The sequence below is a fragment of the Hippichthys cyanospilos genome, chromosome 14, assembly GCF_059441005.1.
Source record: "Hippichthys cyanospilos isolate Australia breed blue-spotted pipefish chromosome 14, RoL_Hcya_1.0, whole genome shotgun sequence".
Taxonomy (NCBI): domain Eukaryota; kingdom Metazoa; phylum Chordata; class Actinopteri; order Syngnathiformes; family Syngnathidae; genus Hippichthys; species Hippichthys cyanospilos.
This window is the reverse complement of record NC_142382.1, coordinates 456,653-478,920: the sequence shown is the minus strand read 5'-3', so window position 1 is coordinate 478,920 and position 22,268 is coordinate 456,653. Positions and strand designations below refer to the sequence as shown.

General features: G+C 61.1%; 5 protein-coding genes across 11 annotated transcripts; 1 reads left to right on the top strand and 4 right to left on the bottom strand.

The window, feature by feature from the left end:
• Positions 1 to 46: 46 nt before the first annotated feature.
• lrrc57 (leucine rich repeat containing 57) lies at positions 47 to 4,772 on the bottom strand. 6 transcript variants are annotated; one of them, XM_088433337.1, is made up of 5 exons: positions 4,627 to 4,772; positions 2,828 to 2,930; positions 2,176 to 2,311; positions 1,822 to 2,090; positions 47 to 1,262 (listed from the first exon to the last, which is right to left on the bottom strand). In XM_088433337.1, exons 2-5 carry the CDS (start codon positions 2,909 to 2,911, stop codon positions 1,032 to 1,034), a joined length of 720 nt encoding a protein of 239 aa, XP_088289463.1. In that variant the 5' UTR covers positions 2,912 to 2,930; positions 4,627 to 4,772; the 3' UTR covers positions 47 to 1,031. The 6 variants fall into 6 exon arrangements, with proteins under 6 accessions (XP_088289463.1, XP_088289462.1, XP_088289461.1 ...); XM_088433336.1 differs by having other exon boundaries at positions 2,828 to 3,010; positions 3,074 to 4,733; XM_088433335.1 differs by having other exon boundaries at positions 2,828 to 2,977; positions 3,074 to 4,732.
• Positions 3,434 to 7,044, top strand: jmjd7 (jumonji domain containing 7). The gene is made up of 9 exons (XM_088433332.1): positions 3,434 to 3,599; positions 4,598 to 4,751; positions 4,822 to 4,960; positions 5,167 to 5,281; positions 5,345 to 5,401; positions 5,470 to 5,565; positions 5,775 to 5,851; positions 5,920 to 6,079; positions 6,384 to 7,044. The coding sequence occupies exons 1-9, from the start codon at positions 3,506 to 3,508 to the stop codon at positions 6,464 to 6,466; spliced, it is 975 nt and encodes a 324-aa protein (XP_088289458.1). The 5' UTR covers positions 3,434 to 3,505; the 3' UTR covers positions 6,467 to 7,044.
• Positions 7,045 to 7,726: 682 nt separating this feature from the next.
• Positions 7,727 to 10,194, bottom strand: lgals3b (lectin, galactoside binding soluble 3b). Its single transcript, XM_088433339.1, has 7 exons — positions 10,061 to 10,194; positions 9,648 to 9,687; positions 9,427 to 9,520; positions 8,714 to 9,123; positions 8,551 to 8,639; positions 8,050 to 8,218; positions 7,727 to 7,929 (listed from the first exon to the last, which is right to left on the bottom strand). Exons 2-7 carry the CDS (start codon positions 9,651 to 9,653, stop codon positions 7,780 to 7,782), a joined length of 918 nt encoding a protein of 305 aa, XP_088289465.1. The 5' UTR covers positions 9,654 to 9,687; positions 10,061 to 10,194; the 3' UTR covers positions 7,727 to 7,779.
• A 937-nt stretch (positions 10,195 to 11,131) lies between these two features.
• Positions 11,132 to 22,248, bottom strand: kiaa0586 (KIAA0586 ortholog). Of its 2 annotated transcripts, XM_088434069.1 has the most exons (22): positions 21,827 to 22,248; positions 21,593 to 21,662; positions 21,206 to 21,356; positions 21,074 to 21,134; positions 19,673 to 19,751; positions 16,278 to 16,383; positions 15,641 to 15,798; positions 15,478 to 15,550; positions 15,052 to 15,406; positions 14,589 to 14,696; positions 14,481 to 14,520; positions 14,375 to 14,432; positions 14,122 to 14,274; positions 13,678 to 13,853; positions 13,438 to 13,601; positions 13,026 to 13,367; positions 12,313 to 12,648; positions 12,199 to 12,233; positions 11,970 to 12,117; positions 11,822 to 11,907; positions 11,729 to 11,762; positions 11,132 to 11,306 (listed from the first exon to the last, which is right to left on the bottom strand). In XM_088434069.1, exons 1-22 carry the CDS (start codon positions 21,966 to 21,968, stop codon positions 11,242 to 11,244), a joined length of 2,940 nt encoding a protein of 979 aa, XP_088290195.1. In that variant the 5' UTR covers positions 21,969 to 22,248; the 3' UTR covers positions 11,132 to 11,241. The 2 variants fall into 2 exon arrangements, with proteins under 2 accessions (XP_088290195.1, XP_088290194.1); XM_088434068.1 differs by having other exon boundaries at positions 14,375 to 14,520; positions 21,827 to 22,247.
• Positions 16,604 to 19,659, bottom strand: irf2bpl (interferon regulatory factor 2 binding protein-like). Its single transcript, XM_088434070.1, has one exon. It carries the CDS (start codon positions 19,343 to 19,345, stop codon positions 17,525 to 17,527), a length of 1,821 nt encoding a protein of 606 aa, XP_088290196.1. The 5' UTR covers positions 19,346 to 19,659; the 3' UTR covers positions 16,604 to 17,524.
• Positions 22,249 to 22,268: the final 20 nt, after the last annotated feature.

Below are 22,268 nucleotides of genomic sequence, written 5' to 3'. Positions count from 1 at the left end.
ACAAAAAAAAGCCCTTAAATATACAAAAACCAGTGAGGGAAGAACATCTTTCATATATTCCTTTATTTTATGAGTACAGTATATGACATCTTAATCCTTCAACTCTGCAATCGATCTCAATTAAATTATGAATATAACCATGTACAAAACTTGAGATCAATTCCTATTTTATCAACAAGCGCACAGTACATTAAGCGTCCGCGGCGGCGCTTCGAGGTATGCCTTTATTGTGAAAGTTCATTCGTTACTAATGTGACCAAAACACACGGAAATGACAGCTTGACAGAGGCCGGTGGCTAGCAAGACTCAATTAGGATGCAAATAGATGGCGTCACGAGAAGAGCGTGTCACGACTTCCTCTTCGGCAAAATGCGCCGCCGGCTTGCGGCGCGTCTGTTTTGTTCATGGGGAGCGTCACGTCACGTCACGTGCTCGCGTGGTCGCGGTTCCACCGTTCCTCCGGGCAAGTCCGCGGCAGAGGCCACTTGCCGCACTCGCCGTCGGGGTCGGCGGGAAAGGCGGCGGACCGGTCTCTTCTTCCGCTTCCCGTCTGACGAGGAAGAGGAGGAGCGGGCGGCGCTGCGGGCGCTCTTCAGGAAAACTTTTTCTTGGTGGCGGTAAAACGCTCCATGTACTGAGGAGGGAAGCGGCGTTTGTCACATTCTGCACCCCGATTGGTTCGAGCGAGTCACAAGAAGTTACGAGGTCGCATTTGGACAGAGTCGGGCGGAACCTCCGGCCGCGGTTCTCGTTGGAGCCGTTTGACGGTACGGCTCCGGTTCAGCCGTCTGATTGTTCGCTACCGGCCTGCGGTACTGGCGGAAGCGATGGGATCGTGCCGATGGGAAAACTTTTGCTTCGTCACGGTTCCGATCATCTGAGTGAGCGGGGCCCGTTCTTTCTGGACCATCGGAGCGATCCGAGCGTTCGGTACCTGTGGCGGCGGCGAGCGACGGTTCGACCGCCGCTGCCGCTGGCAGCTTAAAGGCCGGAAGCGGTCGGGAACCTTCGCTGACCTCCGTTAGCTTAGCCTAGCTGGGCGCGGCGCGGCGCGATCCGGCTCGGAAGCGCCTCACCTTGTCGTAGCCGTCCAGGTCCCGCAGGCTCTTGACCTCAAAGAGGTTGCCTTCCACCGAGAAGAGGGACACTTGCGACTCCCTCAGGACGGAGAGCGGGATGGCGGCCAGCTCCAAACAGTTCTCCTCCACGCGCAGAACTTTCAGGCGAGGACACCGAGACACGTCCGCCGACAGCAGCGAGATCTGCCAGGCGAGCGATTCGACTTTCGTTATAGATTCTTCGCCGCGCGTCGGGCCGCGTTCCGAGCCATTCCGTTTTGCTATCCGGTACGATTGTCCGTCAGACTGTCCCCGCTACCTCTTGGGTTAACCGTACGGTCCCGATTTCCGTTGGACCTATCGGACGGTCCGCCAGCCGGCCCGGGTCGAATCCGACGGATTCGGGGGTTTCCGCTTCTCATCGGACGCCTGCGATCGCACGGTATGTGCGACCGACCGCTTCCTTTAACCGGTCGCTCAGTTTGGACGTGAGCCGGTGCCACTTCCGGACGGCCCGGCCAAAGTCTTCGGTACCTCGCGCTACTCCCTTTCGGCCCGGCGGCCGCTTTCCTAAAATGGCCGCTTCGTGACGGGCCGATCAAAGGTCCCCTCGCGAGTTCCGCTTCTGACGGAACCGATCGGATCGTTCGCTCCCCGGCTCCGGTAGCTGCGTCGTGCGCGCTTTTGCTTCCTGTTTCATTAGTTCTGTACCCGGTTCTGGCTCCCGATCGACAAGTATGACTTGAGTCTAATCGCTCGGTACCTGGTTCTGGTTGAGGTTGATCTCAATGGCCTGCAGCGCCGACACCTCTGGGGGGACACTATGAATCTGATTGCGGGACAAGTCCAGCAGATCCAGGTGCCTCAGAGCGCCGAGTCCGCCGGGGAACTCGGAAAGGCGGTTCCCGGACAGGACGAGGGTCCGCAGGGCCCTGAGCTGGTCCAGGGTGGCCGGGAGCTGCTGGATCCGGTTGCAACTGAGACTGAGGGTCTCCAGTTTCTTCAGCTTCCCGATTTCAGCCGGAAGTCCGCCTGAGGAGGAAAAAAAGAAATAAATCGACAGCGCCGGAAGAGTTTCGCGACCGGTTCCGGGCTTTCCGGAATATTTGGGACTCACCCAGCCTGTTGGAGTTGAGCGTCAAACTCCGGAGCTGCGCGTAGTTTCCGACGGACGCGGGAAGCGACTCCAGCTTGTTGTCGGACAGGTCCACCGTGCGGAGGTTGGCCGTGAGCCTCTGCAGTTCCTCGGGAAACTGGAGACCCGCATCGGAACCCGTTAGCTTAGCGTAAGCGACCCGCGGGCTCGGCCGGCGCCTCGGCAGAATCGTTGGCACGTCGGGGAGGTCCAGATCAGACGGGCAACTTTGCAAACCGGCACCCGCGCCGACGCAACAGTGATGGTACCGGAACGCGCATCGTTATCTGACCACGTACAATAGATTTCTCGCAGAACCCAGACGGTAAAAGATCAGAACCTGTAATCGGACAACAGAACCAACATGCTGATGACTGTAGAAGCAACGTGGGGCCGGGCCTGACAGAACCCATGTGGTTCCAGTACATGAGGAACCGAAACCCCGGTACCGGCTGTTCATAGGACCCACTTAACACTGGAGGACGCCCCCTTGCCACGCACACATGCGCAGCGACAGAAGGTGCTCAGTCTAAACGGTACTTTTGAACATGCAGACTGTCGAACATAAACGGCACCGGAACATGCCGACTTCGATTTGACGAAGCGCACACGCCGAGCAGACGCGTGACCTGACCTCGCTCAGTCCTTTGCCGGTGAGCTGGAACACTCCCGTCTTCTGGGAAGTCTCCAGGTGGGACTTGAGAGCGCTGTTCCCCATCCGGACTCAAAAGTCCAAACTGTGCGATACATCGATCGGTCTCACTCGAGCGACGAGCGTGTTGACCTAAATGCGCATGCGCGTGAGCTCGAAGCTAAGCTAACGTAAGCCATATCCGTTAGCACGCTAAGAGCAAACAGTTCCGGACGCGGTGTCACTTACGTCACGGAGACGAAATGTTGCGCTGCGCCCGCGGTTCGGCGGGGGAAAATTTTTGTTTTACTGTGCCGAAGAAGTTTGATTAAAAAATAATAACGATAAACAAGGCGAGCCGCCCAGTAACTGTCAGGAGAAAATCTCCGGATGTGACGTCAGGGCACGCGCGCGCATCACATCACGCAAGTATGTCGCGAGAAAAAACGTCACCAATCACTCGGCTTTTGCTTCGCACTAATTTACAACTCCCTGATATTTAAAATCTACCTAAAAGACTAATTTATTACGCCGATATTCGTGCGCGAAACGTCCTGCTTTGGTAGATTGTAGTTCAGTGTCCGGCCATGGGGGTGGAGACATACCCGAAACTAAGCAGGCGGACGACGAAGCCGCAGTGCGCACGCGCAAAGAGTGTGGACTACAATGTGATTCGATTGGATGATCGATCGTTATCGTTGTTCACAGGAGCCACGCGCAAACGTCATGGATGCCGTAAAGGAACGACTGACTCAATTCGCACTCGAGGCTCACGGTACAACAATATACACTGCTTTTACTTATGTACTTGTGCCGAGTTATACTTGTCAGTAGCAGTACCGATGCTAATTATAGTTCTAGCACTACGGCACCATAATACGCTATTAATACTTTTCCGACCGCGCTTACTCCTAACTCTTCTTACTTTCACTACTTGCGCTAAAACTAATTGTATTTTATATTTCAAGTCCGCTCCTAGCGTTCATAGTAGTGCTACTACACCAGTACTAATGATACACTCCTACGACAATAATCACAAGACTACTAACGCTGTGCTGAAACCATCAACGCCGCTTCCTCGATGTTATTAATAAGTATCGTGCTTCCGCTACCGAGACTACTTTTTATTGATAGTCACTCAGGCGTAGTCAGTCAGCTATTACTAGTACTGCAGCTACACTCGCAAATATTCCAATTACCTGCGATTTTTGTTCGATTGGGTGCGCCGGATTATAAGCCGCAACAAGTGAATTTGAACAGAAAATGTATTTTGGTCACGTCTAGGCCGCGCCGTCAGATATTTACGCCCGATGGTGCAACATGGAAGTTTTTTTAAATACTTCGTTTTTGTTTTCCCTCCAAACCGCCTGCTTTACAAAGACTGCACATTTGGTTAGAAGAGCAGCAGCAACATATTCTCAACACACTCCCATCGTTAGACCACCGCACCAACACAACGGTAACACGCCCGATGAGCCCGCCCCCGGCGGCAAGTACAATGGCACTTCCGGACTCAAAACGATACTCGAACAGTGTCTTCTTCCGTGTCGCTTTACCGGGAGATTGCCCCCTCCTCCCCGGCGGCCAGTAAAAAAAAAAGTGCAGACGAACGGCACCGGACCGTAAGCTGCGGGGCTAAACGCGCGAGAGAAAAGCGGCGCGTTGGAAATTTACGATACTGCTTGCAACGCAGCTAAATAGCTTTATGAACGGTCCGATTTCGTCGCGTGCGTCCCGGCGAAAATAGGAATAATAATTGCGGTCGGGCCTCAGATTTGTATCTGAACCCGCGGGTGCCTTACGTGGACGGGCCGCCCGAGCCGCTGGACTTCTACCGCCGCTGGATCGCCCCCAACAAGCCGTGCGTGGTCCGAAAGGCCTTGGATCACTGGCCGGCCCTGTCCAAGTGGACGCCCGCGTACCTCAGGTGGGACGCCCCGCCCCCGGCCCGCCCCGGCCCGGCCCGGCCCGGCCCCAGCCCCCGTTTGCGTCGGCAGGGAGAAGGTGGGCGCCAAGGTCATCAGCGTGGCGGTGACGCCCGACGGCTACGCCGACGCCGTCAGGAAGGATCGCTTCGTCATGCCCGAGGAACGCCGCATGAGCTTTTCCTCCGTGCTGGACATCATCCAAGGAAAGGTGACGGCAAAAGGGACTTCCAAACTTCCAGTCCTCCCGTGCCAAAGACGGATATTTACGTTATAACCGGCTCGCTTTCAGCTAGGTGACAAATTAGCGCTAACTTTTGGTACTAAACGGAATACTTTGGAACCCCAACGGGTTTGCGTGCGAGCGTGCGACTACGCGCGCGACCATGTAAGAGGAGGCGTGCGCTTGTGCGTCAGGCGAAGCGGGGCGGCGTCTTCTACGTGCAGAAGCAGTGCTCCAACCTGCTGGAGGAACTCCCCGAGCTGACGCCCGACGTGGAAGCGCACGTGGGCTGGATGAGCGCGGCGCTAGGTGGGCCCCCCGGCGCCGCCGCGCTCGCCGACTAGCCGCCTTCACGGCCTTTTCCCCTTTCAGGAAAGCGGCCCGACGCCGTCAACTTTTGGCTGGGCGAGGCCGCCGCCGTCACCTCCCGTGAGACGCGCCCGCCGCCGCCTCGGGTTCATGGGCGGCCGCCAACTCGGGCCCGCTTCCCGTTTCAGTCCACAAAGACCCTTACGAGAACGTTTACTGCGTCATCTCGGGACGGAAGGACTTCATCCTGCTGCCGCCCACCGACAGGCCCTTCGTCCCTTACGGTAACCGAAGCGATCGCGTCCCCCCCCCCGCGCTTGCCGCGGCGACCACAGATAAGATGGGAATGGATACAAACGGTAAAAGTTTGTCTGTCGTCTTCCGGTCCGACGGCCGGTGCGACTCGGCGGACAAACGGCCCGCTTTTGTCCCGAGTGATACGGCCGGGCTTTTCTCTCTTTCCCGGGACGGGGCGGTGACCCTCGGCGCCCAGGCCTCTACCGGCCGGCCGTTTACCGGCAGAAGGACGACGGGGACTTTGAGGTGCTGGAGCAGAGCGGCGGGCGGCGGGTGCGTGGGCGCGCGGCCGTCCCCCCTCTCCTCCGCCGTCCCGTCCGACGGCCCCCTCCCCCCGCCAGGTGCCGTGGATCCCCCTGGACCCGCTGGAGCCCGACCTGGAGCGCTACCCCGAGTACGGCCGGGCCCGCCCCCTGCGCTGCAGCGTGGAGGCGGGGGAGCTGCTCTACCTGCCGTCCCTGTGGTTCCACCACGTCACGCAGTCGCACGGCTGCGTCGCAGGTGGGACGGCCTGAAAAAGTAGAACCCCGGCCGTGAAAATGAGCCGGGCCGCCTAAGCGCATCGCGCCCGCCGCAGTACATGTCTGCGCTGCGCGTCCGTCCGTCACGTATCTATCGCCGCGCCGGTCCGTACGTAAAAGGCAACGACGCGCCGCGGTCGAGCACGCCTCGCGACCAGGCGTCGCTCGGGGACCTCCTAAGCCCCGCCTCTTAAAGACGCCTGGGAAACGGCGCCCGAAACCTTGCAGTTTTCGGCTCCAACAAATGTGTTTGGACGTGCTTTGTTTTGGGTTTTCTTTCTCAGTAAACTTCTGGTACGACATGGACTACGACATCAAGTACAACTACTTCACGCTTCTCGACGACCTCGCGGCCGCCACTCGCTGAAGCCGAAGGAGGCGGCGCAGTCGGGCGAGGGCGCCATTAAAACGCCCTTCGACGGCGAGCCCCGCGACGCTTCGCAAACTTTTGCGAGGAGCCCCTCGCCGGTTTGGAGGCGTCGGCTAAAAGCTGAGAAAGTATCTTCGACATCAGTCGCTCGATCCGCCCGACAAAGAGACGAAAGGAAACTTGAACTTTAGGCAAAGACGCGATTTGCGTCCCTTCGCGCCTTCGCCTCGTTTTTCTTTTTCTTCCGCTCAACAAGTCACGGAAACGAGCGAGGGACTTCCAAGATGGCCCCGTGAGAATCAGCCGACCGTTTTTCGGCCAATGGCGTCAGGAGCCGCCAGAGGCGGCAACTTCCGAATTCCGTCACGTTCTCTTTCTTCACTGCGCCGTCCAAACACTGCCCCCGCGTGGCCGAAATGCGCGCAGCAAGAGCGAAAAAAGCTTTTGAACTGCAACTCCAAGTTTGTATCGAGGGCCGAAAATGACTGTAAATGTCCCGTGAAATAAATGTCAGTTTAAAGTTTCATCCATCGCCCACATAAATACACGATTAAATAAATCTGACTTCAAATCAAGTTTATAAAATGTGTCATGGATCGGATTACCAATTGAAAAACTATTGAAGTATGTTTGTATAAGAGGATCAACGATCAACAGGCACAGATTTGAGATGCGAATTTTTGGGAACAAGCGAGGCGCATCTCAAAGCATCCCCGAATCAAACGAACGTATCAGATGATACGCTTCCTCAAAGCAACTCACGAGCAGGGGACGTCGGACCACGGCTGCGGCCTAGATCTTTTCGGGTGGGGAGGGAGGGGCAACCGTTTCTGCCCCGCAGTAGGGCTTGCGGTGCCAGCGGCAGCACGAGGCGTCGCCGCGCCCGTAGCGCCGGTTGCACATCTTGCGCGTTGTACTTCTCCACCGGCCGCTCGAAGCGCCGGCACGCGCATTTGGCCGGCGGCCGGGCCGGGGGCGGGCTCCGGGGGCAGCCGCAGGCGCCGACCCGCGTCCTAGCTTGCTCGATGTGCAAGACGGGCCCGCGGACAGGAAGTGGACGTCGGTCGTCGGACCGGAAGACGCGCGGGTAAAAGAAAAAAAAAAGAAGCGCAAACCATTGGAGCAGCCTTCGGAAGAAAGAGCAAACCCGCGGCTGGCGGGCGGAAGGGGCGCGGCTTGACGTCGACGCCCGGCCGAAGCTCGCGTGCGCGAGACGGAAAGGCGCTCCTCCTGACGAGCAATAACTGAGACGGACGCGTCAAAAGTCGGCTTTATTTTCCAGAGAGGCCGCGACGCCCCCAGCTCGGAGGTCACTGGATGCTGACGTGCGAGAGCGCCACGTCGTTGTAGATGTCCAGGCGCCGGATCTGAGCGGGGTTTCCGCCGCGGTGCTTGAAGTCCAAAAGACGCGAGCCCTGAACAGACACCTCGAACCCCCTCGACGTGCACTCGATCTTCAGCTGCGAGGGGCGCAAAGGCGCGCAGAGGCGCGCAAAGGCGCGCAAAGGCGCGCGGGTGAGGACGCGCGGCGCGGCGCGGCGCGGCGCGGCTCGGGCTCGACCGCGCGGCGGCGACGTTACCTCGAAGGGCTGCCCGCGCGCAAAAGGGAAGCGCGACAGGCTCCTCTCCTCGTTGCCCCACCTGCCGCCCAGTCTGCTGTTCCTGACGATCACCTGCCTGCCGTTCTCGTTGAAGCGAGGGTTGAAGTGGAAGAGCAGGTCGCGGTCGCTGGACAGGTCCACCGTCACCCTGGACGCAGCACTTCGTCATTAAGTCGTCGGCGATCGATTTCATTCTTGTTTTGAAAAGCCTCGCTTTTACTTTGAAACGCCAGGCCGGAAGTGGTTGCAATACAAACAAACAAAAAACCCGATTCCCCTTCCCATCATTATTTTGACACCCTTTTTTACACGTTCTTCGTGATCCACATCGTTACGGTTGCCGACGTGCCACTATCAGCGGTTTTAAAATCAAAGGAAAGGGCAAAGCCGAGACATTTGGCGTCCGTTTGCGAGAACCGTGGCGGCGAACGACGCCCGAACGCCAACGACGTCCGCTCCTTCGAACGTGGTCGGACTGACTTGTCGGCGTTGGGCTTGACGCTTCCCTTGATGTGAATCAGGCTTCCGTTCTTCAGCCCGCTGGGAAGGTTCTGGCTGTACGGGACGGTCTGGAACACAAACTTTGTCAAGATGGCGGCCCGGCGCACTCGCGCTCACCGTCGAGGCGCGCGCGGGGCGCTACCAGAGAAGCCGTTCCGGGCGACGGAGAGGGCCAGCCCCCGGAGCCTTTTGAGGGGGCCGCTTCCGGCCACCGAGGTCCTCCGCCGGGCGCCGGCTGCTGACCGGGCCACTGAGCTCCGCCCGCTACTCCGTCGCCGCCCGCCGGCTGTTGAGCGGGCCAACCGGCCGGACTGCCGCCGCCGGCGGGCTGCTGGCCGGGCCAACAACCCGAGCCGCCGCCTCCGGCGGGCTGCTGGCCGGGCCAACAACCCGGGCCGGCGCCGCCCGCCGGCGGCTGGCCGGGCCAGGAACCCGGACCGGAGCCGCCCGCCGGCTGCTGACCGGGCCAGGAGCCCGGACCGGCGCCGCCCGCGGGCTGCTGACCGGGCCAGGCGCCTCCAGCTCCACCCCAGGTGGGGTTGGTGGCTCCACCTGGTGAAAAAGAGGGGCGGTAATTGCATTTTTTTTTGCCCAAACGATTCAATTTCATCCGGGACGGCGTAGCGCCACGTTATCACATCCCTTATCCAGCTGGCTTTGGTCTGGATCGGTATCAGGTAATACTGGGGCCACTACCCGAGAACGCGCTTTCAAAATAGGCCATTCATTGAAGGCGCGCCTTATAGTGCGGAAAATACGCTAATTCACACCAGCGTAGCCAGAACGCTTGACGTTAAGAAGAAGAAATCGAGATCATCGGACAAAACGCTTTTCCGCTCCCGCGGCGCGACTTACCGGGCCACTGGTTGGGCTGTCCGGGCCAAGCGCCGCTCCCCGCCGATTGGGTGGCGGCCCCGGAGGAGGGGCAATCATCCAGCGCGTCACACAGCTGACACACACACGCAAAAAAAACAAGTCAACCGCGGCCAGGTGGCTGCAAACGCAGACGAGCGTGTGGGGGCGTCCGTCGGAATTCCGCGCATTCCGACATCGCGGCACCAAAAGAAGACACTTACGTTCATGATCTTCTTCCGCGGCCAAGCAAACAAGTGGCAACTTGAAAAAGAAAAACACAGCGCTTTGAGGGGCTCGCAAAAATGCCTGCTATCTCCCGCGCACTTGATTCCTCCTTACTAACGTTTTGCACGGGGAGAAAAAGAACGGCAGTCTTCTTTGTCTGTGGCGAGGGTTCGAAGAGGCGCGCCCTAGGCCGTCGCGTTTAGCGGCGAGAGGCGCTCTCGTCGTTCAAAATATTAGGAACGGCCGCACCGCTCTTACGAAACGTCTCGTGACACGGTTTGTCAAGCATGCGGAAAAAAACCCCAAAACCTTCCAACTTTTTGTTTCGTCGTTCCCCCGCCAGCTTCGCCAGTTGCAAACGAGCAAGGGAGTTAAAGCGAATCATCAAAAACAAAAGTTTTCACCTTACCTGAGCTGAGCAACGGCGGGCAGTTTGAGTGCGTGCGAGCGAGCGAGCGCGAGGGTGCGCCGCAGCCTCGCCCTCTCTGCAAATTCGGGCCACACCCTCTGATGAATTCTTGCCCCGGTCCGTCGTCGCGACAACAAAGCGACACGCCCATAGGACGCGCATAAGCCACGAGACTATTTGCGCACAGGGCGAGGTGTGCAAAAAGTCACGTTTTTTTTCCCGGCGGCCGGCGAGCCAAATCACCTCCGTCGGCGGACGATCGGTAGAATCCGAAAGGTAAGCGGAGGCGCGGTGATTTTTTGATAGCTGGTGAAACTGTCAACAAGAGGTTCCCAACCTCAGGCATGAACGTAGGCTAACGTGCCGCTCAAAATGACCCATGTCTTCAAAATGCAAAAATCCTCATTTGATGTCATTCATCTCACATCGAAGATTTGCCGTCGCTAGCGTTAGCCGGTCGCCGCGGTGACGACTTCGCGAGCGGAAAGCGGGCGTGTTTGCTCATCCCCGCGCCATCGCGCTCGCCGGCTAATAAGCGAGAACGAGACGCTGCCGCCGAGCGGTTAGCAATGAGGCGGTCGCCGTGGTAAGATGGCGATGCTCAAAGCTTCGGTTTACCCGGCAAAAGGAAGAGCCGTGCGGCAACGGGAAAAAGGCGGACGCGTGTGACGGTAGCGAGGGCCTGCGATAAGCTGACAGGCTAACGTGTCTCGCCTTGCGCCGCCTACAAAAACCTGACATTTTGCCATCAATGGATACCGGTGATTTTAGGTTCGTCAAATCGAAAACGACTATTTCAAATCATTTGTCCCACTAAAAACAGGAAGCGGCGGACGTCGCGCCCGGCGTCCTCAACCTCATAATGCCGGGCGTTGTCGAGAGAGGCGGAGTCACGGTAAGGCCGGCCTACCGCGGGACATCGCGCCCCCTCGGACATCGCGTCCCGTCGGCGGAAATTTCGCCGAGCGCTTCCTGTTCCGTCCTTCGCGGGAAAAGTACGCCGTCCGGCCTAAAGGACCAGGGTTAGGTTAGGGTTCCCGGAAAATGGACAAATTCAAATCAACAACGTCAACCAATCATCATTCGCTTTATTGACAATGAAAAGTACTTCCTGAAATGCGAATCTTGAGCCGGAGCGGGCCGCCCGCAGGGTCCTAAAGCCCGCCGCGAGTCGCCGCGCCTTAGAACAAATCCCCGGAGTCGTCCGAAGACGGCGGCGGGACGGCGGCGCCCGCTTCCGCCGGGCCTGAAAACACACGCAAAACAAAGCCGTCCGAGTTGCGGCGTGGCGACGGCGTGGCGACGGCGCGGTCGCTCGTCGTCTCGGCGACCGAGCCCCTTCCCGAAAGAAAGCGCCGAGGCGTTTCCCGAAGGACGGGCGCGAGCCGTCGAGATGCACGCGTGCTCTTCGGGGGCTACTTTTGATCGTTTGTTTGGACGCCCCGAGTACAACCGACGTAGAGGAAACGGCGGCGTGCGCGTGCTCGAACGGGCTCCTCTAGCGCTTTTCCACCTGGGGTGCTCAAAGCGCTTTACGCTAACTTGGTCATCGGGCATCAGGAGCGATCGGGCGTCTCGCTCGCGGACGGGAGGCCGCCGCTCTACCGCCCCGCAAACCACGAGGTCACGCCGCCCCCACATTCAACCGCCAAAAGTCTGTTTTCCTACCTGATCGCCGGCCGGACCTCCCGAACGGGAAGGCCTGTCAAAAGACACGTGCTCTTAGCGGATGTGGCGGCGCTCGCGTGCGCGCTCGCCAACCTGGGAGGCTTGGCTTTGAAGGTCGGAGGTCGGCGTCCGACTGGCCGCGGGGGTCGGGCTCTCGCCGGTGGCCTCCAGTATGACATCTGCGGAAGGGAGGCCCACGTTATCACCGTCACCCGCTGTCACTTTGGGGACGTCCGCGCACCTGCGGAGCGACCGAGTTGAGGCGTGACGGAGTGCGTCACTTCTCCCGGGCTTAGCTCCTCCTCCTGCTGTGTGTCGGTGATCTCTCTCTCTCTCTCCACCTTCATCACGCGCACTTCCACCTGGCCTTCACTCGGCGGGTCCAGGTCCTAGAAAAGCATGGGGAAGCCACGTGAGACGGACGGGAAGCGACCGGGGAGGAAAAGTCGGGAACGGGGCGAGGCTCTCACCGCGTCTTGAAGAGAAGCGGAGGAACTGGCCTCCTCTGAGGACGAAAGAAGCCGCCGTTCATTTGGGCCGGGCGGAAGAGGTCTCGGAGGCGGGCGAGCGGGCGGGCGGCTTACCCGTGGCGCCGTCCGCCTGACTGAAGCTGATCAGCAGTTCTCCTTCCGACACCGGCTTGAGGCCCGGATCGCTTCCCGTCTCCGCGCTGCTGCCGTCCGCGCTGTCGTCGGAAGGGCTGGAGGGCGGTTCCTCTCGGGTCCCGAGAGGGGCCGGAGGCGAGGGGGCGCGTCGAGGCGAGGGAACCGCCTCCTCCTCCTCTCCTCGCGGCGAGGGCGCCTCGGGGCGGTCGCTTTCCCGCTCCGACGGCGGGCCGGCTTCCGCCGGGGCGGGCGTTTCCGCAAGGGGGCCGGGTTCCGGACCGGGTCCGGGGCTGGGCGCGGGCGTGCGCACGGGCTCTGAGAGGGAGACGGGTAAGCGCGGTCAATGACGAGCGGTCGCTACGGAGACGGCGACGTCGGCTCCTTGCCGACCGCGGGATCAAAAGGCGCCGCCGCCCCGAGATACGAGCGAGCCCGCGCGCCACTTTTACAAAGCGTACGTAATATTCCGGCCGTACGTTTGGCCGTCCTCTCTGTCGGCGGCCGACCGGCAAACGACGGAAGGAGCGGCGCGCGCTCCGTCCGACCGACTGTTGGACTAGGGAACCAGCACCTCGTATCTCAAGGCGGCACCGCAGAGTGTCTCTACTGTCACAGGTGGCTTTTTATACACCGGCGGAGTAGAGAGCGCGCGTGCGACTCGCGTCGAAGCCATCGCTAACGGCGCAGACAACCTTGCGCTTCCGTGACCACGGGCCCCGGGGAAGGGGCGACGGGCGAGCCGCCGCTTTCAGATGAAGGCGGCGTGGAGAGAGGGGGCGGCTCACGGATGGACGCGACGGGGCTTGGAAGAGGGGTCGCGAGAGGCGTCGCGACCGCGGGAAGCGCGGGAACACCTTCCCTCGCCTCCGGACCGGGATCCGCCGGGGGTCCCGGAAGGAGCGCCTCCCCCGGCGTCGCCGCCCGGTCCACGATCTCGGCCAAAACCCGGCCGACCAGCTCCTCGACGAGGCGGGAGTCCGCCCGCGCGCCGGCGTCCGCCAACAGCCGCGGACCTCCTCCGCCGGGCGGCTCCGCTGCCAAGGCGACGGCACATTCAAGGTCCGGCGGGCGGGTCCGTCCGCAAAGAGTCGGGTCTCCGCTCACCCGCGTCTGAAGCGGGACTCCGCTCCTCCGCGTCTGAAGCGGGACTCCGCTCCTCCGCGTCTGAAGCGGGACTCCGCTCCTCCGCATCCGATCGGGCGCTCGGGTCAGGGAGAGGAGGCGGGTACCGTTCCCAGATCAACCTGGACATCAGCTGCCGCTCCAACCTGCACGCCGAGCGAGGGTCGCGGGCGGTCAGGACCCCACCGGACCGGGCGAGGCCCGGCCGGGCCGGCGGCTCACCATCGCACCGCCCGGTCCAGCGTGTCGTCATCCGGGTCGGGCGGGGAGACGGCGCCGAGCTTCTCGGGCGGGAAGGCCGGACCCCGGTACGCCGCCGGAGGAGGAGCCGGACCCCCGTCCACGAGGACCGCTTCCTCGCCGAGCACCGACTCCTCGGCCGCGGCCGACTCTTGCCCCTGGAGAGAAGGCGCGGCCCCGCGCTTTGAGCTTCCGCCGCTTTGTCACAAATGGGATCGGAAGTCGGGTCGGAGGGCCGACCGGGGCTCGTTCTAGACGCGTCCGGAAGCGAACGAGCCAAATCCCAAAACAAATTGTAGCGTGGTCGCTCATGAGCCGGAACGCTCATGATCAAAATCTTGCATTTTTAAAACGGCAAACATATGGAAGCGATGAGACGGAGGGGGCGGCCCGGCCGGAAAGTCGAGCGCGGGACGTCGTCGTTACCGCGTCGACGACGGACAGGAACGGCGTCCCCGGGAATCCGCCGCCTTCATCCCGGTCTTCCTCGCTCTTGGCCTCCGCGGCGACGGGGGGAGGGGCGCTCGCTTCCGCCTCGGCTCGCTCCTCATCCCGACTCGCGGGCGGGTCCGCTCCGACCTACCGGGGAGACGGGAAGTGGGCCGTTTTGTTTCCCGGCGGCAGATTTTGGACGGCGGATCTACGGGAGGCGGGGCGAAGGCCAAGGTCCTTCACTCACGTGCGCATGAAAGGGCGCGCCCGCGTCAGGCGCTTCCTCCGCCTCCGGGGGGCCGGGCCGGGAAGGGGCATCCCGGGCGACGCGCTCGGCGGGACGCGGGCCGGGCGTCCGTCGGCACCGGGGGGAGGGGCCTATCCTCGGATGCGCTTCGGGCGCCGCGGGATGACGTTACAAGCCGGCTCGGCGGAATTTCCCGTAATGTGTTTGACTTAACCTAGCGGGATGGCCGCGGGGGGAGAAGGAGCCTGGGGAATGTCGCCGGACTCCGCGGAGGTCGGGCGGGACGACCGGGGCGGGGCCTGGCGCCGTCCGGTCGCGGCGCCTGAGAAAAAACAACTTCTTGTTACTTGTAAACTCTTCAAAACGTTGATCCCGCCGGAGCGGGGCAACAAATTCAAATGAAGACAGAGCGCGAGCGTCGTTACGAATGAAATATGAATGAAGTCGAAACAAAAGGCAACTCGTTACCTTTCCGTTTGGACACGTTTTCTTATTCCCATTTTCCCTTCAAAGCTACTCCTAGCCATCGGATAACCGTAAAAGGACTTCGTTCGTATTTCCTCGTCGTCGAGCCGTAAACGTCAATGAATGAAATCGCTCGTAATGTGCGGCCGATGCCGTTCGGGTCAAATCTCGGTCCCCGCCGACCACGTATTTGAAGACGCTGGAAGTCTGACCTCCGACGGCGTCCGGCGCCGGGGGGCGCGGCCGCCTGTTAGCGGGCGGCGGCGAGAGGCGAAGCGGCGGGGCGCTCTCCCGGTCCGGCGCGGCCGCCCGGCGGGGCGCTCTCCCGTACGCGCCCGTCAGGTACGACTCGCGGGCCGGCGGGCGGAAGGCGGCGGTCCGCCGCGGCGGCGAGCGGTCATGGGCGCGGCCGGATCCGAGCGACGAACGCGAAGGGGCGGGAGCGGGTACCCGAGCCGGCGCCCGGCTCGCGAGCGCCCTCCCCGCCGGCGCCCTCTTACTTCCCGCCCCTCCGAGCGCCTTCGGACGGTTCGGGGCCGTTCTTCGAGCGGCCTCGTCCATCTCGGCCTGCGCGGAGCAAAAAAGGATAGAAAAAGGAAAAACCCCGAGCCGCCCCGGGCGGCGCCGGCGCGGCTCACCTGCGCGTCTTTGCCGATCAGGTGGATCCAGGCGTCCACCGCCCTCTTGATGCGAGCCCGCTCGCTCCATTCGCTGCCAAAGCCGCGCGCCGCGCTTCGGTCAAGCTCGGGAGCGCCGGCCGGCCGGCGCGCGGGAGTTGACGGGCGTCCGCCCAAGCCTCACCTGTTAGCCGCCAGAGCCCGCAGTCGGCAGCGCAGGACCTCTCCCGTCCGGGCTCGCTCGACGCTCTCCAGGTTCTCGTCCAGAATTTTCTTCTGCCTCTGAAGCCGGCGGAGAACCCGGCGGGCCTCGTCCAACACGGACGGCGGCGCGGCTTCTCTCTGCGTCGGACGCGCGAGCGCCATCCGTCAATCGGGATGATTTTGCCAGCTCGGATCTTGGTCCTCCCCGAAAGCCCGGCGTCACGTTAGCGACGGCGGCGTTCACCAAAACGGAGCGACCGGCGGCTGGGTTAGCGTACGCGAGCGCGGGCCCGCCCACCAAAAACAATCCCATTCTTTTCCTACTTCTCCTTGGCCTCCGTCGAAGACCCCAGCTACCTTCAAGTCCTCTTTCGCTACATTGACCAAACTCTTTCTTTTGGCCCGGCAATTTGGAACTCGGCATCCTCCTTTTAACAGTTCAATCATTTGATTATATGTCACGATCGAATCAAAAAGAACCCGATCATGCGTCGAAAGCACCCGGAAGGATGGATCCCGTAAATGGATTATTTTGAACCTGTTTTAAGAGCTGGGGCAAAATGTTCCTCCCAGAACGCTGCGGGGTATTTCCGGATAGCGCGTGTCCGCCGCCTCACCTTTGCCCGCGCCGGCCCCGCCTCTCCCGCCGCCTCGTCGGCCGGTGACGCCGGGGCGCCGGTGGCTTGGGTCGCCACGGAAACGAGTCCGGCGCGGCCTCCGTCCCTGCGGGATAGCGGCGGGGCGGAGAGACATGTCAAGAAAAGGCGAGGCGCGACCGGGAACTCAAACTTTTCACCTTGACGTTCGGGGGCGGAATATTACGGGATGCGGGGCGCATCGCGGGACATGCGCGTGCGCGGCGGCAGCTGCGGAAGGGCCGCGTGGCTAAGCGACACGCGCGTCTCCCGCCCGGGCGCAAATCCAGTCAGCACAGCAAAAGGGATGGGTGCAAATGGACTTTATTGAGACGGCGACACGCAACATGTAGAAAAGGCGTAAAAAGGCCGCTCGACGGAAAAGGAGACTAGAAAAGTAAGTAACGAGCGGCTGTCGCCGTGACGTCTGTCCGCGCTGGCGACCTTGGCCACAACAAGCGTGCGCCTGTCGAGACATTTGCAACGCTTTTGCTAATTGTTTTTAAATCAAGTACAGTAAACTCACAGGAACCCCCCCCCCCCAGGTCTTTCCGTCCCGCCGCATATTGCCACAAGATGTCGCCAAAACCCCAACATCACTTTAGCCGAGGTTGCGATCCGACGAGCTCATCGATTCTCTCCGGCAACTCCGATCCAAACTTTGTTTGCCCCCGACCAGCGCTTCGGTCAAATGCGTTTTTGACACGCCGGTGCTGCGCGGCTTTGCGTTTCAATGGGTGGCAACGCCAGTTCTGAGGCGCAGCACGGAGATGCGCGATACAGAGTTAAAAAAAACACACACAAAACCTGCACGCCGTGCAGTTGAGCCCCGACAGCTTTTGAAGTCCTCAAGAAATAGTGCACTCATTTGGCTATTTTCAACCCAAAATCCAAATGTCGTCCACGGTAGACTGAATGACAGCACCTTTTTCACGTAGCTTGAAAAACACGCGCGCTCGCTCAAGAGCCACGTACGCCGGACGGTCGGTCGGTCAGGCGACCTTCGCGAGCCGTCCCGCGATCGATGGAGAACGCTTCAGCACGAGTGATGTTTTCTTGGAAAAACGGTAAGCAATCGCGCGCGAAAAACCATTTGGGACGAATGTAAAGAAGCTTACTGCCGAAAAGGGCTAAGTAAGCGGAGAAAAAAGGGGCAGGGCTCTGGCGCCGCCTTGTCGACTTCCGCCAATTACCGACCGGGCGCGGTCCCGATCGGCAAAGCGGCGTCCTCAAGGGTCCCGCTCCTTCTTGACTTTGACGTCGCCCGCCAGGATGGTGGCGATCTCGCCCCGCATGAAGGCCCAGGGCACGCCGGAGCCCACCAGGGGGCACTTGTCCCCGCTGGGGCAGTACACCTCGGCGGAGGCGCCCTGGGCCTCGATGCTTTCCCGGGAGCACGGGAAGCAGAACTTGTGGTGGGCGGCGGACGGACACTGCACAAAGTGCGTGTCCTCCAGGCGCTCGCGGCACAGCGTGCAGCGCAGAGGCGCGGGGGCGGCCGCGCTCCTCGTCTCGCCCCCCGCGGGGGAAGCGGGCCCGCCGCCGGAGCGGACCGAGTCCCCGTCCTTATCGGGGGAAGGCGGGCGCTCGGCGGCTCGGGGCGGGGCGGGGCGCCCGGGGTCCGGCCCCGAGGGCTCGGCGCCGCAGGGGAGCCCGGGGGCTTCGGCCGCCCGCCGCCCCCCCGCCGGCATCGGGCCGCCGCGGGCCGAATCCGGTTCCGGGGAGGACTTCCTCTTCCTGGAGCTTCCTCCGGAGGACGGCGGCGGGTGAGCGCCGTCCGCGCGGGGCTGCGGCAGCATGTCGGCCCCCACCGAGTCCTTGAAGGCCCGCAGCGCTTCGGGTAACAAATCCCCCAGCAGGCGCCAGTCCCCGGTACCCCGCTCCTTCTCGTACTCCAGGTACTTGAAACCGGAGGACAGACCTCGGCCCGCGTCCTTCATGCAGTCTTGGTACATCTGCTTGGCTACCCCCGAGGCGCTGGAGAAGACGTTACCGGAACCGCTGGGGTATTCGATGAAAATCTTCAGCTCGTAGTCGACGCCGGGTTTGGAGACGGCGTCGAAGGCGAAGACGCGGCCCACCAGGCCGTGGTCCTTCTTGAAGCGCACCTCGAAGGGGGTACACCCGGACAGAGCGAGCAGGGTATTCCGAACCGCTTTGGGCTTGTCGGCCCAGTCCTCCTGGCGGTTCCGGAGGCTTTCGCCGAGCTCGCTCAGCGTCTCCGCGTTCCTCTGCTTGTCCTTCGCGTCCCGCTCCGTAGCCGCCGCCTTCCCGGCGGGCTCCGGCTCCCGGGGGCCCCGCGCCGCCGATCCGCCGGCCGCCGTCTGGGGGAGCAGGTTGGGCGGGGCGCCGACGAGTCCCGGGGACGGCGCCGCTCCCCCGTGACTCCTGCCCCTGGAGTTGGGGCTTTGGCGGTTCAGCTCGGGCGGCCCGTCGTCCGCTTTGAAGCCGCCGGGTCCCCCGAGGCCGTCGGGCACCCCGCCCGGGCAGTCCCGGGTATCCGCGGCGGGCGCCGGGCACCGTTCCGAAGGGGGCTGCCGGGACCTCGCGGGCGCCGGGATCTCCTTCCCGCTTCTGGGCTCCTGGAGGCCGTGAGTCCGCCGCAGGCGGCGGGCGGTCCGGATGGCAAAGTCGATCCGGTCGGCGCCCTCGTAGTTGACGCAGCCGCGGCACACGGGCTCGCCGAAGTCCCAGATCATGGCCCAGGACATGCGGGGCAGGTCGCAGAGGTAACAGGACTGTCTGCGCGGCGCCGGCCGCGGGGGGGACGACATGACCGGTCCCGCCTGCCTCCCTGCAATCCCGAGCGTCCGCCCAAAACGTCGGCGCGCGCGACGCGGCGCGGGAGAGCTTCTGCCTTTTCTTTCTTTGGGTTTAGATTTTTTGTCTTTCAAAGCGGGCTGCTGCAGAGCGCGAGGAGGGCGGGGCTTCACTGCGCCACGCTCAGGAGTCCCACACGCGCGCCCGCACACACGCGACGCCGGCCCTAAGTAGAGAGCGAGGGAGGCCACGCCCCCTCCCCGCCGGCCCCGGCGCACAAAGCGTTCCATTCCGGCAAATCCGACGGCCCCAACGCCACACGTCAAAGCTGCACTTTCACACGCGCAGACACAAAGACGCACCGGCACAAACAGGCACGCGCGCCTGCACGCGGATGTACAAAGGCACGCCGGCCTTACGGCACGCCTTCAACACGTACGAGCGCGTGTGCTTGTGTGTCGACTCCACCAAATGCATTGTGGGAATTCTCAAAAGCGCGCACGCAATGGAAATGTGGATGTGTTGCTACGGAGATGTGGAGGCAAATCTGCAGATGCAGAAATGATAACCGGATGCGGATGCCCTTCAGAGAACACAACACGCACGTGAGCACGCACCTGTGGCGGCGGGTGGGTGTTGCCATGGTAACTAGGTCAGCCTCCCCGTCGGTCCTCGCCGACGGCTGGACAACGGCCGCTAATTGAAAACGACACGTAAATGGACATGAGCGAGAGTGTCTCCTGGGGGAGGGGCCCGGGATTATCAAAGGACCCCCCCCCCCAACCGCACGCACACAACACCGAGCCTCCGGGGCTAAAAATAGTAGCGGCCTTGTTTCCATGACAACCAGTCTCATCCTACTCAATGTCAGTCTGGCATCTGTTTCCGTGGTAACACAGTCACAATTTCATCTCACAGTATGGGGGGGAGGGGGGGGTGTTAATGCCAGAGCTTTTTTTGGAACATACGTGCCAACGACGGCTCCTTCAAATCGCCAAATGATGGTGATTTTCTCCAAGTGTGCGGAGACGCCGAAGCCAAACGTACTTTCAAATACAAAATGCCGGAAAAGGCCGATTTTGCTGGGTTCCGTCCCAAAATGGCTTTGAAAGCACAAGGCTTTCTCACGTTTTGCAAATGACATCGTTGAAAGCCTTCGTTTGGAAGGGACTCTTTCAGCGCCAAGCGTTCCGGGAAAAGGCAAGCCGGAGGGCCCCGGTATTGGGCATCGGCCCACAGAACACGCCGCGTCGCGTCTACGTAAACGCGGGCGGCCTCTATCACACCAAAGAGCGATCGATCGGCCGCCCCGAATTACGGGTGAAAACGCTGCCATCTGCGCTGCTCGATTGGCATCATATTAAATAAGCGTCAGCTACGCCCCGCCCAAAAACTATTTGACGAGAAATGCATTATTTGTATCGCTATTTTAAGATGATCGTTCTCATTGATCGATCACGGGATTCGGCTTCGGCGCTGCGCGCGCAATTCAAAGGAAATCGACCGCAATGCTCGTTTCCGCCGGCAGAGGTGAGCGGCTTCCCGGAACGAGCGCGTTTGGCGCCCTCCCCCCCAAAAGAAAAGCTGAAATTGTACGTGGCCACACCACAAACGCGCATACGTCGGCCTTAACGCCCAAGAGCGATATGCCATCGAAAGCTCACACGAGCGCCATTCTCCGCTCGACCAACGGCGACTTTGCCCGGAAGCTTGGCGCGCGCGTCATTTGCCAATCCAGATCCACAAATCCAATGGAGAGATTGATGCAAAGGCGCGTAAATGGGACTTGTATTCATAAATGCGCCGCTGCGAATTTGCGATGCCTTCACAGACTCTTTGCGATTAAGGGACGCGGGAGCGTCCGATTCGCCTGCTATTCAGGGGCTAGCTTAGGGTTCGGGGCAGCAAAACTCCAAAATAGTTGCCCGTCCTCGGCAGTGCTCCTGGTCCACGTACGTGTGGGCTGCAACGGGTGACAATTAGCACCCGCCGCTCAGAACGACAACGCGCGCACGTACCGGCAGTATCCGCCCGCGGGGCCGGACCGGGGTCACCCGCGGCCGAGCGCGCCCGCCGATTCTGCACACACAGAGGCATACGCCGGTTCCGTGCGTTGCTCGGGTCGCGTGACGCGGAGCCGCCGCAAATACCTCTCCGCGTGCACTTAAGCCCTCCGCCAGGTTGGCAGTTGGCGCCCGCGCCCCCTTGTGTGCGCCGGCTGCATTACGGGAGCCGCGGCCGCCCGGCTGAGGCTCCAACAGATGAACTTTCACGTCCCGCCTCTGGGCGGCGCCGTGAGAACTGAGCGAAACAAAGCGCATAAAGGTAATCGTCCGAAAATGACGATATCCCGAAAAACAATTCAACTCGGAAGGTGAAAAGAAACAAAAGGCAAACAAAAATAAGTATGCTGGCTGAATAAAATATTTCATCTTGAACGTTAAATTGCCTGACTTGATTTTGGTCTAGTATCTGTGGAAGTCAAACAACGTCGGCAAAAACACTACAGAGGGAAAACAAAACAGTACGGCGCTTACCGCTGCTTGAGAGCCGCCAGCACGACCCCTCGAGATCCTGCCTCAAAATGGGAGGTCTGGAGGTCGGCGCCTGGGAGATGGATTATCAACATTTCATCCGTCGAACTTTCAAACGGCGCGCTTTATATTGGTGTGCGATAGACGAATTGCAGTCGAAAGTCGAGGAAAGGCGCCATGCTTCGTAGCCATGGCAACATAGCACAAAATGGCGGGGGGCCGCGCCGTCACACTCACCGGCATCCGTTCGACAAAGAGCTCCTGTGCGCGGCGTACGTCCGAAGCGTCGCTGCTGCTCGCCGCTCACTTTATGGGTCGTCAAACGGACCGGAGCGGCGTCCGGACGAGTTCTGTCGGCGCGTGACGACAACGCGCTCATCGTTGACTCGAGTTACGACGCCGCTGGATTTCTGCGAGCCCGACTTCAATGTTCCCGCTCAAAGTGTCAAGACGATGAACTCTGGAAAAGCTTTTTACTTTGATAAAATGGCGCTCGCGGAGTGTCAAAAGTGAGTCGCTGGGGGGGTCGGGGTGCCTGGGACGACTCAGGTGACAAAAAAACAAACAAACAAACGAAAAAATAAAACTAGTGCGCAACTCCGAAGTGAACGGACGAACGAAACTCACTTCCGGGAAAAAAAAAACCTCACTTTCGCGATAACGCCCCCAGGCAGAGATC

Coding starts and splice junctions, on each gene's coding strand:
- lrrc57 (XM_088433337.1), bottom strand. CDS start 2,911: ATGGGGAACAGCGCTCTCAAGTCCCACCTGGAGACTTCCCAGAAGACG. Junction 2,312..2,827: donor CCGGCAAAGGACTGAGCGAG/GTCAGGTCACGC, acceptor GCGGGTCTCCAG/TTTCCCGAGGAACTGCAGAG. Junction 1,263..1,821: donor TCAACCTCAACCAGAACCAG/GTACCGAGCGAT, acceptor CTCGCCTGGCAG/ATCTCGCTGCTGTCGGCGGA.
- jmjd7 (XM_088433332.1), top strand. CDS start 3,506: ATGATCGATCGTTATCGTTGTTCACAGGAGCCACGCGCAAACGTCATG. Junction 4,752..4,821: donor TGGACGCCCGCGTACCTCAG/GTGGGACGCCCC, acceptor TTGCGTCGGCAG/GGAGAAGGTGGGCGCCAAGG. Junction 4,961..5,166: donor TGGACATCATCCAAGGAAAG/GTGACGGCAAAA, acceptor CTTGTGCGTCAG/GCGAAGCGGGGCGGCGTCTT.
- lgals3b (XM_088433339.1), bottom strand. Junction 8,219..8,550: donor GTCAAGCCCAACGCCGACAA/GTCAGTCCGACC, acceptor TGCTGCGTCCAG/GGTGACGGTGGACCTGTCCA. Junction 7,930..8,049: donor CGCGCGGGCAGCCCTTCGAG/GTAACGTCGCCG, acceptor CGCCCCTCGCAG/CTGAAGATCGAGTGCACGTC.
- irf2bpl (XM_088434070.1), bottom strand. CDS start 19,345: ATGGAACGCTTTGTGCGCCGGGGCCGGCGGGGAGGGGGCGTGGCCTCC.
- kiaa0586 (XM_088434068.1), bottom strand. CDS start 21,968: ATGAGCGCGTTGTCGTCACGCGCCGACAGAACTCGTCCGGACGCCGCT. Junction 19,752..21,073: donor CCCGCGGGCGGATACTGCCG/GTACGTGCGCGC, acceptor GTTTTCAATTAG/CGGCCGTTGTCCAGCCGTCG. Junction 14,697..15,051: donor GGCGCCGGACGCCGTCGGAG/GTCAGACTTCCA, acceptor GTTTTTTCTCAG/GCGCCGCGACCGGACGGCGC.